Raw genomic sequence first — 11030 nt, forward strand, 5'->3', positions numbered from 1 at the left:
GAGAGTAAAAATGGAATCAAGTGTCTCATAATATGTTTTTCCGTTGATTAGGTGGAATTTGTTAAAGAACTCCCAAAGATGATCACTGGGAAAATCAAACGCAACGTTTTAAGAGACCATGAATGGGGCTGAACATAGCCTAACAAGAACACTGTGTTATTAAGTAGTTAACAGGGCTGCTTTCTTTTAGTCCTTGTTTCCTGATAATTCAGTGACTACTCTCTTAAAATGCTTAAGATTTTTCCTGGTTGAAAAATTCAACTGAATTTTTGTTTTGTACTTTGCCAAAAAATAAATAAGTAAAAATCTAAAAATATTTGGGAAGAAAATTGTTACGCTGACCAAACAACAACTTGTAGTGTTTAAAACAGCAGGGCTCAAATGATTAATTAGAAAAGCACAATAGACAATGAATTTATCTACTACCTGATTAATTCAAAATAAAGATTAGAACTATTCTAACAGAAATGCTCAAGACAGAATTTCTTCTGCTTAAAATCTTTATATGCTACTAATTCTTTAAGGTGAATTAAAATATTACTGTTAAAGTGAGGAATGTACAGAATTCAAAAGCCAATTAAATGAACTTAACTGTACTATACATTTTGAAGCAAACTCACTGTAAAATATCTAATGCTTGAATAAGATACAAAACGCTTAAGAGTTTTTAGTTATTCAAGAGCAATTAATAAATTTTTGTATCTTTACTTTTTGGACAATGTACATGACTTTTGATACATAATTTGACATAAAAACATCTTTTATGATACATCTACTTTATGACAATAAGGCAAGAGATTTACTAAGAGGCAGAAAGAAAAAGGAGAGATAGAGAACACCAGTCTTTAGGGAACAAATTTATTTTGATTTTTCTGAAAACATCAGAAACTGAAAAACAAGCTGAATATCTGGCCATACCAAAAGCAAAATACAAGTAAAAATAACATTTAGAAACCATGTTTAACTAAAGGGAAACATGTTTTAAAATATCAAATTTAACACTCTTTCCTCCACAGAGCAAAACAAGTTTTACTAAACCACAATACTGGAGTTTAACTGACATAATTTTTTTTTTTTTTTTTTGCGGTACGCGGGCCTCTCACTGTTGTGGCCTCTCCCGTTGCGGAGCACAGGCTCCGGATGCGCAGGCTCAGCGGCCATGGCTCACGGGCCCAGCTGCTCCGCGGCATGTGGGATCTTCCTGGACCGGGGCACGAACCCGTGTCCCCTGCATCGGCAGGCAGACTCTCAACCACTGTGCCACCAGGTGAAGCCCTGACATAATTTTTTTAAATAAAAATTAAAAGGACAAAAAGCACTCAATTCCCACCCTGGAATCTTGTCATTTATAGAATAACATGCTCAGATGTCAGTGAAAATAAACAGTTAGTAAACCTGAAAACAAATTTTTCAATGACTGAATTCAGATTCCAACAGAACACCGTACTACCTTACATTTGGGGAAGAATAGCTTTTGTCACACTAAGGTCTTACCAAATATTGATAAAAATAAATACAAAAGAGGATTAAAAACAAACTACTAAATCAAAATCCTTCTGTAGAGTAGCAGCTTTCACAAAATAAAAGGAACCCAGTTCCACAGGGTTGTACGTTCTATAAGCACACAGCCAATTTTATTCCCAGAGTCTTGTACTATCAAAATAAAAGTATCTTTGTCTTGGAAAAAGTCTGATGAAGGCACCAAAATCCTATCATCCGTGTTCCCCCAAAGATAGTTACAATGCTCCTATCATCCTTTCAAGATAACTTCAACTTATTAAGAGTTAACATTCTAAATATCTAAAGATATATAAGGAAGTTCCAGCCTCATCTGCATCAGCAAGGCCCTTTCTATTCTCTTTGCTCCTCCCAAATCCTTCGTTTTACCAGCAGGACCACTAGCTAGGAGGATAAAAATATATTTCCATGTTCACTAGCCAATAAACAAACATAGCCATTGGTGCAGGAAGACTTAACATTTACAGTACTTCCGAACTTGTTAAAACTTAATAAAATCCAACTCCAAAAGCTAATTTCATGACCCCTTAGTATTCTCAATCCGGACATTTAATTTTGCAGCCCTCTTTGGTGTCTGTCTCTTCCATCTTTTTTCAGTTTTACCCTGGAGGAACCCTTGAAAAAACTTTCAAATTAAGGGGATCCTCAATGTATATGAGTGTGAGCACTAAGTTGAAAGATACTCTTGTTTCACAGAAATCCAGAACTGTCAGAAGAGGACTCTGAGTTCTTCCTCTTCTCTCAGTGAAGAAATCCCAGGCTGAGATTTTGGGAAGGGTTCCTCACCCAGTCACACACCAGTGTTGGGAAAAGGAGGGGAAATGTTATTTAATTTGGTTTTGCAGTTCTGCAAGAGGAGTTTAAATAAGACCTGAGACTTGTTGCTTTCTTCATTCTCAAACCCAAGTGGCTGTGGAACATTTCAAGAGTGCCTTATGCAACATAATTATTCCAAAGAGTCAGTTTCTTTTAATCTAAGACTCCTGTCACTTTTAAGAAGAAACATTTTTCTCCAGGCCCTTGCAGAAAACTGTTCATTTGTTCTTGCAATGAAAAAAATGTCTTCTAAATAGACTAGTTTCTGTAGCCATTCTTCGTCTTCAAAGCATTTAGCAAAATCTGGCCTAGTATTTTATTGTACTTATAATTTACTGGTAATTCACCTTTCAACTCACATATCCTGTAGAGAACTCTTCCTCTGGTAAGTACTGGATTTCTGTATGTAGGAGATTTATGTGCTCTTTGTTCAGGTTTTAGTTTGTTTTTTTTTTTTTTAACATTCTTGCATAAAATGGATCTTTAATTAAGTTAACCATTTTTGCAACATTATTTAAAACTTTCTTCATTTCATCTCCAAGTTTTTAATATCAGCACTTCTCTGTGAAGAAAGCAGTGTGCTGTAACATCAACGTCAGGATTTTCTTTTACTAAAATGAGGCAAAACTTGTCATGGAGCCAGCCACTGATGGGGCACCAGGAGTACAGATGGCAGACTGTTGTTTTTCAGATATGAGGACCTATTAAATTTATACTGACCATTGTTTTGGGAGGCTCCTAGCAGGCGAAAGTTTCCTTGAATTTCCTCATAATTTACAAATCTTGCTATAGCATGACAAATATTCATGAAATCTGTTGATTCATCAGCAACTGCTGCTTTTAAACAAAACCTCTTTAGTATCATGTGACATAAGTCAATTTATTACATTGAGAGAAAAGTCTTTTCAAGTTCTTGTACTGCTTCTTGACCTAGCATTTTAATGTTAGTACTGTTAGATTCTTACCAACTATGTGAATTTTTCTTTCCTGGAAAAAGTTCTGCTACTACATAATTTGCTTCCTAAACCTTTTCACTGAACATGATTTTTTTGAACAAAAGCTTTACTGTCTTGATATTCCAAAGCCATTAAAATAATTGTCTTTATTTGTCAGGGAGCTATGATTTATAGTTACAACTGCTGAAGCAAATGTTCCGTTTGTAAGTTGCATTTCACAAAGGATATGGAATGGAACAGCCTGAATAAGTCCATTTACATTGTAAAGTAGCTTACACTGTAAAGAATTTGCATGCCTTGCTGCACTAGTATACTGTAATAGCTCAGAAGACTAATTCTTCATAACTAACCTCATCAGAAATATCTGTAATTTTATGCCTAGAATGAACACTTCTATCTCACACCTTGCCTCCAAAAATTGCAGCAATGCACCATCAGATTTGGTTGTAACAAATGTTACGAAAACATAAAAATGGGCATAGCTTCCACTGCAGGGAGCGCGGGTTCGATCCTTGGTTGTCGAACTAAGATCCCACATGCCTCGCGGAGCAGCCAAAGAAAAAGGCGGGCGGGGCATAAAAACTAAACAAGAAAATCACAAAAGGTACAAAAACTTCACAAAACAATACACTTCTAACCTATATGGCCCATGTTTCTGCAATGTTTACAACAAAGTGGCAGGGGACAGCTGAGCTGCAAAATGCAAAAATTTCTTCCTTAGAATGAAAATTTCCCTCTGAGTTTTGATTCACAGAGCTTGCTCACTCCCATAAGTCAGCTGGCAGTGCAGAAGTGGGGGAGTGGGGAAGGTAATCAAGAGGGAGAGGTCAACATCATCCTCCCGCCACCCTCCGCTCTGTGCAGTAGTGTTCACCAATTTATCCATAGCCTCTTCTAGCTCAACCAAATGCACACTGCATATAGGGCTGAAAGATCTCTAACAAAGCTATTAACGGGGCTGCTCAATTATTATGAGTACAGCATTATGCAGCACACAAACTCAAAAACAATATTTTTAGTAACAATTTTATATAGAATCCCAGCAACATCTCACAGGACCGCAGTTGAGAAATCCACCTCCAACACCAAATGATCTCTTTTCCTATGAAAGGTCATTTCCATGTGACTCAGATCCTTCTGTGACTTGACTTCCAAGTTCAGGTTTAGCGGCCCCCTCACTCACCACATGTGTCTCAGATACTGGTTCTGTCTGACCCAGCTCCTCACTATCCTCTGGTACCACCTGCTGGTTATTTTTTCCTTCTGCTGCGTCCTTTTGATTTGATTTGTCACCAGATTCCAATTTAGCTTCTTTCCCATTTCCTGTTAGCGCTGCCTGCTTTGCATTAAGCTGTGACGAGTCCTTGGCACTCTTCACCACCTCCTGGAGATTGTATTTTCTGAACAACGTGTAATCTTTCACAACACTCAGGCAACAGACAGCTTTAATGATTTCTACTACCACTGTGTACTGTGGATTGGTAAGATCTACTTTATTTTCCGAATTGAGGCTGCCTACTATTCCTGTAACAAAAATAACAGGAAAACAGGCTAAGAAGGATACCTTTAAGCTTGGCGGATACAAAAACAATCTTTCATCTCCTCCTATTTAGAATTTGTTAAAACAATATGTATATACTAGTCCACTCATCAAATTCTACTCTTCTACATGGACTTCCATCAAATTCCCTGAATGCTTTCAATAAATAAATACAAATAAAATCCTGAGACATTTAACAACAGCACTTTTTTCCCCAAAGAAAATTCAATCTTGATTTGGAAAAGACTTTAGTATCTAACTACCAAAAAAAAATCTCATACCCAACATATTGAAAAGTTAGGTTTGATATTATTTAAGAGCATTTTAATATACTTGTTCTACACTCAAAAATGTAAGCCTTAAATCTCAAAAAAAAAGAAATCTTATAAACAAGTATTTACCGTGGCACACCTATGTAAAATCACTAAGAGAAACATACCTGCCAATTCTTTGATAACTTCTTCTCTATTCATGTGACTGTTATTTCGAGATTTATATACAATCTGAAATGTCCCTTTGTTTGGAGCTTTAAACCAGGGTTCCAAAAATGTTTCTGCATATTTTTTCATATCTTCTAAGAAAGCCTTGCATGTGCCTGAGATGGGTAACATTCGTAGAATAACCCGAGTCTTCTTTTTCTTGGTTTTGTATATATCTTGGAGAATATGATGCACCAATTTCTCAGGTTCTAAAATAAAAAGAAAAAATCAGCACAGAACAAACAGGTAAGTTTAAGAGTTCTCATTTTAAACTCTTCAAACTCTCTAAAATGAATTTTCATTGGCAGTGACATAAATTGACAGTAGAGTAGAAAAAATCATCATAATGAATTTTAAACAAGTTTAACCAACCATTTCTCCCAATTAATATTTCTTTGGTGCCTAGTATTAATACTGTATCTCATATTTTAACTCTGCTTTTATCAAAAACAATTGTTCTTGAAGACACTGGAGTTAACTTATTTGTGATGTCTAATTTATCTGATGGCAACACCATGCTGTTGTTTTCCTGTATCAGCAGCAACTATCAAAGTAATAAACATTAAATAGTACATGCTTTTTTTACAAAAACAAAACAAAAATCTGCAAGTCACTTAAAAAGATTTAATCAATCCATTAGCTAAGTTTGTACAGAAGTCTAGATTTCAGATCTCAGAGGAGCCCCAGAGCCATGAATGCACAAGATCATAATGTAGTACTCAGGAGGCATCCTGACTATATACGAGTCTATTTTGGGCTGCTCAGTGTTTTCAATATTTTTAAAGTAGTTAGCTACATTTAAAAACCTAGAAACTTCTCCAGATTTCCAACTTCTTTTGAAAAATCAGAAGATCTGCCTCCCCTAAGACTACATTCCCAAATGACTGGAGCCATTCCAAACTGCCTGGGGTTGAGTAGCAGCTGCTCCTTTTAGACAGAACCGTGTATTCTTGTTTTGCCTAAAGTTACATACAGATAAAGTGGCAAAGCCAGGTTTCTACTCCTAAGCCCTATGTCCACCACCCCATTCTACCTCTCCATATGCCTAGTGCTAACACAGTGTAGAGAGGATGCAATCAAATGATTAACTGAGCCATGCCCATCAAGCCATTTTGTAGGCAGTGTTCTCGGAGACAGGTGTCCAGATATTACAGGATCAATCATCTTAAAACGTATTAGTCAGACACACCTATCCCAAGTGTCCTGATGAAGACGACATTATTTGCTCCACTCTCCACTGACTGGAATCTTCTCAGCCTCATCTCTGTAGATGCCTTAATGTCACCAACTTCTTTCTTCAAGGCGGCCTCCACATCATCATCTTCTGCCTCACTTCCAGAGGGTTGCTGATCCTTGTCTGCAAACTGTTTGCATAAAATTAATGAGCAGAAATGCCACAACAGCTTATGTTAAAAGCTCTTAATTAACTACTCATGTGAAACCCCCAGTGGCAGATGATTCAATATTGACAATAAAGCTTTTTATTCAGACACCATTCCCTCCAAAATGTGGAGGAAGAAGGAAGTTCACTCAGACTGTGGTACATATCATTTGAAAATGTTTTCTAAAGCATCTTGACAGTCTGGGGCAGAGGGAAATGTGCTCGTCAGATGAATCATTTCAGGGTGGACCTTAATCCTATCAACAGATATGACTGCACCTGATATGACACTCTCCTTTCATGAGACTGAACCGAATAGTTATGAAGTTAAAAATCCTTACTCCTGTTCTACTGAAATAGTTCAAGAACTTGCTCAAGCTGTCGGTGTAGACAAGACATGCACTTGTTGCCCACTCGGCTCCACTAATGGGATTGCCAATCAGGCACTAATGGTAATTTTACACATTTATGGAGATTTTATTGTATACCAGGATGTTATTTTATGTACATATGAAATTTTTTTTTTTTTTTTGGCGGTACGCGGGCCTCTCACTGCTGTGGCCTCTCCCGTTGCAGAGCACAGGCTCCGGACGCGCAGGCTCAGCGGCCATGGCTCACTAGCTCAGCCACTCCGCGGCACGTGGGATCTTCCCGGACCGCGGCACGAACCCGTGTCCCCTGCATCGGCAGGCGGACTCTCAACCACTGCGCCACCTGGGAAGCCCCATATGCAATTATTTTAGCCAACCTTCTTAAGTCCTATCATTATTCTCTTTTTTACCTAGCTCAGCAGAATTAATAACATGCCTATCCCCTGAGCTAGTAAATGACAGTACGTGAATTTAAATGCCCTCTGTACTATGCTCCTCCACTTAATTCCTTGGGGTGTGCATGTGTGTACTGGTCCAAATCCTAAGCCAATAATATAATTATTTCCAAAATGGGACAATGAGACTTTATACGGTATTGTTTCAAAAAGTTCTTACTTCTTGAAATGTATTTTTATATGCATTTGAGAAGTAACTAGCACTAGTAAGTACTAAAAACACTATTTTAGAGATGTTATTGCTTAGGACAAACACAGTACTACGGCCATAATGTTCAAATGGTGGTAAGGTATGGCAAAAACCTTAAGGACGAATGAAGTGTGCCCTTGTGAACTTGGACCAGCTAGTACCTACCTAACCTACTTCAACCTCAGTGTCCCGGTGAGCAACACTTCACAAAGCTACGATGAGAAGTAAATGTTTCTGAAAGAGCTTCAGAAACAAGGCCTGAACCGCAGGAAGCAATCTATACATGGGAGCAACCGTGATTAATGATGGGGGAAAAAAGCCCAAAGTGCAAACATTAAAGCACAAGACCGGGTAGGGGTCGGGAGCCGAGACCTTGCGGGGGGGCGGAGAGGACACAGAGGCAAGGACACGCCCCCTCACCGCCACTCAAGCTGCCAACCTCGCGCATGCGTATACAGGGAGCCGGCCTGCCACCCTTCCCTCCTCCCTCAAGCCCGCCCTCCCCGGGGCTGGTACCTTTTCTGGACCATACATGTCGTCTCCGTATTCGTTGAGTAGGCTGTAGGCCTCCTCCACGCACTTGCGCTCGTTCATGTTACAGGTGATGAGAATGCCCTGTAGCCCGGGCTCCAGCTGCCGGGGCCCGCCGCCATCGCAGCGCCGAGCCCGTTTGGCCTGCACGTACTGAGCCTTGCCTTTGCGCTTCCCGCCGCCAGGCTGAGGAGACTGCTGCACGGGGGACGCCATGGTACGTGAGAGCTGAGGCAAGCAAGAAACGGGCTTTTCCACGGCCCTCGCGCCCTCACTTTTGCTGGCGCGGGCTGATTACGTCAGGTGTGCGCGATGACCTCACCTAGTCCCGCCTCCAAGCCTCATTTCCGGCTCCGCCGGGTCCTAAAGCCGGTGGGCGGCAGGCTGCCGAGAGGTGGCGTGAGGCCCGACCCTCGCCAGGATTGACAGGCACTCGCTTTCACCTCACCGCCGGAAAAAAGTGTTTCCCTAGGGAAGTGGCCTGCCTGCCGCAGGTGGAGGCGGCTTTGCGCGTCCAGTATCAGCGGCTTTGCAGCCATTCCAAAAGTGGCGGTAGTGGCACTTTCCAGAACGTTGATGCCGGTTCAAGCCTCCTAGATTCCGCAACCATCCTTGGCACCTGTTCCCCCAGCCTACCCTATAATTCTGTCAGCTTCCCAAAAGTTCCCAATAAATTCCTTTTCAGCCTAAATTTGCCAGAATATGTTTCTATGTGACTTACAACCAAGAATGGTGGTTTGTCACACTGCTTTCTCTGGGGGTTTATCCCTAGTCTCAGCAACTATCATGTTAATATATTGTCTTTCAAATATCGTTGAAAAGATGCCACTCTTGAAGAATGTGTTCAGGAGGAGTAAGTGGTCCCCACACTCAGCCCCAACTACTCCTCAGGTACAAAGTTGTTGCCAGATTTCAGTTACTACGAATCCTAGAGGAGGTGATCTGCAAAAGGGGCACTGACCTGAGAGTCAATAATCTTTGCTTCTAACCCCAGATTTACCATTATTTCCAAAAATCTTATCACCATCTCATTTCTTCTTTCATCTTTGCTTCTGCCTTTACTTTTCAGAGTGTCATCTGTGGAGACTGCATAGCATATATTTCTGGAGGTCCTGAGTTGCTTGTGAAAGGCAGTCTCGTTACACTGGCCTTGCTGTGGTGTCAGAAGGCATAGAGAGAGCTGGCTGGAAAACTTTTTTCTTTTCATCCTCAGTGCCTAGCATAATGCCTTGCCCATAGTAGGTGCTCGAAAATGTTTTTGAATTGAATTCCACCCAAAAAATGTTCAATAAATAAAAAAGGTTAAGACTCATGCTGTTGAAAGGGAAAGTACGCCCCAGTCCTGATCCCATTAAACCATGTCATAGAAGCTGGAAAACAGCATTGGTCTCCCCCAGAACCTCTCTTTCACTAGGTGAATTTCAGTTGCCCATACACTACCCTCTGTCGTTAGGATCTTAGAAGTTAGCATAAGATAAAAGTTAAGATATGTAGTTTGACCCCTAAGCATATTTGAGTCCTACATGCTGGAGGTGCAAATCAGGAGGCAAACTTGAAAACCAAACTCTGTTGTATTTCACGTTTGCTATATTGGGAGAAACCCTATTAGGTGAGAGAAATATGCAAACTTCCAACCCCCACTCTAGATATCAGAATTATATAAATTTCCCCCTCATCCAGTGGCAACTTTACATTGACACTTCCACTTTCTTCTGAACTAGGCCCTTAATCCAGCTCTAAATAACTCAGCCTGTGTTTATTCTTGATTTTTCTTTATTCTTTTTCATTTTTTTCTTCATGACTATGACTTCATTATTTCATTTAGAGAGAGATTTCCTTGGCAATGCTGGAAACACAATTGTACACAGTTTCTGCTTATGTGAACTTTCACCTCCTTAGGGCACCAATCATGGTCAGTGGACTAATATCTATCACTGGACACTACGGGCTCTATGATGTGCCTTGTAAACCCCTCTTCTGACTCCTGTATTTGTGTTTTTTAAAGAAGAAATGTTGACATTATAGAAAGTGGCACTTGACATCTTGTGGAGTGTATAATGGTGCTCTGAGGAATTTGCCTTTTATTCTAACTAACCTATTTGCTTCACATATTCAGGAGGGCTTACAGTCCAACAAGTGAGGGGTTGGTGTAAGACATTCTAAATTTCCTTTTGCTTTATCTTCCTAACCTTCAAAGTTACTACCATTTAACTTATACTTGTATGTTCAGTACAGAATCCGTTCTGGCCCTGAGCACCACACTCTTAGATACCCTTCATGTTCTGACCTCGCTATCCATCCAGGGTTTCCTGCCTTATTCTCTTGATACCCAGCATCTTCAGATAATAGATGTTCTGATACTGAACCCCAGTATCCTCCTGACTTGATTGCTCAACACCTGCCACCTTCAGAGTCGGTATCATGTAAGATTTAAGAGCCCAAATTCTAAAGTCAAATCAAGTTCAAATCCCAGTTCTGCCATGCCCAGGCTGTGGAAGTCCGAGCAAGTTACCTAAGTCAAGTTTCTTCATTGACTTTAATGGAAAAACACTTTAATGGAAATGATAATACCCACATCATGGGCTACTGGGAAAATTCATTAAGGTCAGGCATGACAAGTGGTAAGTTCACAGTTACTGTTCAACCAATGTGGACTTGAAAACAGTTGTGGCTCATCAAAGCCTAGTTTTTTTTGGCACTAGTATCCATTCCCCAATCCAGTCTCCTAAATTCATTATTTATTTCTTAATCTCTTATTTCAATGTTTCTTTTGTATGTGTAACGTATTGAAAG

At 40.0% G+C, this 11030-nt stretch overlaps 1 protein-coding gene across 1 annotated transcript; it reads right to left on the reverse strand.

The window, feature by feature from the left end:
- Nucleotides 1-844: 844 nt before the first annotated feature.
- THUMPD1 (THUMP domain containing 1) lies at nucleotides 845-8916 on the reverse strand. The gene is made up of 4 exons (XM_060031852.1): nucleotides 8223-8916; nucleotides 6499-6673; nucleotides 5270-5518; nucleotides 845-4814 (listed from the first exon to the last, which is right to left on the reverse strand). The coding sequence occupies exons 1-4, from the start codon at nucleotides 8451-8453 to the stop codon at nucleotides 4393-4395; spliced, it is 1077 nt and encodes a 358-aa protein (XP_059887835.1). The 5' UTR covers nucleotides 8454-8916; the 3' UTR covers nucleotides 845-4392.
- Nucleotides 8917-11030: the final 2114 nt, after the last annotated feature.

The sequence above is a fragment of the Delphinus delphis genome, chromosome 15 (genome assembly GCF_949987515.2).
Source record: "Delphinus delphis chromosome 15, mDelDel1.2, whole genome shotgun sequence".
NCBI lineage: Eukaryota > Metazoa > Chordata > Mammalia > Artiodactyla > Delphinidae > Delphinus > Delphinus delphis.

Coding starts and splice junctions, on each gene's coding strand:
- THUMPD1 (XM_060031852.1), bottom strand. CDS start 8,453: ATGGCGTCCCCCGTGCAGCAGTCTCCTCAGCCTGGCGGCGGGAAGCGC. Junction 5,519..6,498: donor CATCAGGACACTTGGGATAG/GTGTGTCTGACT, acceptor TTTTTATTTTAG/AACCTGAGAAATTGGTGCAT. Junction 4,815..5,269: donor AGTTATCAAAGAATTGGCAG/GTATGTTTCTCT, acceptor TTTTTGTTACAG/GAATAGTAGGCAGCCTCAAT.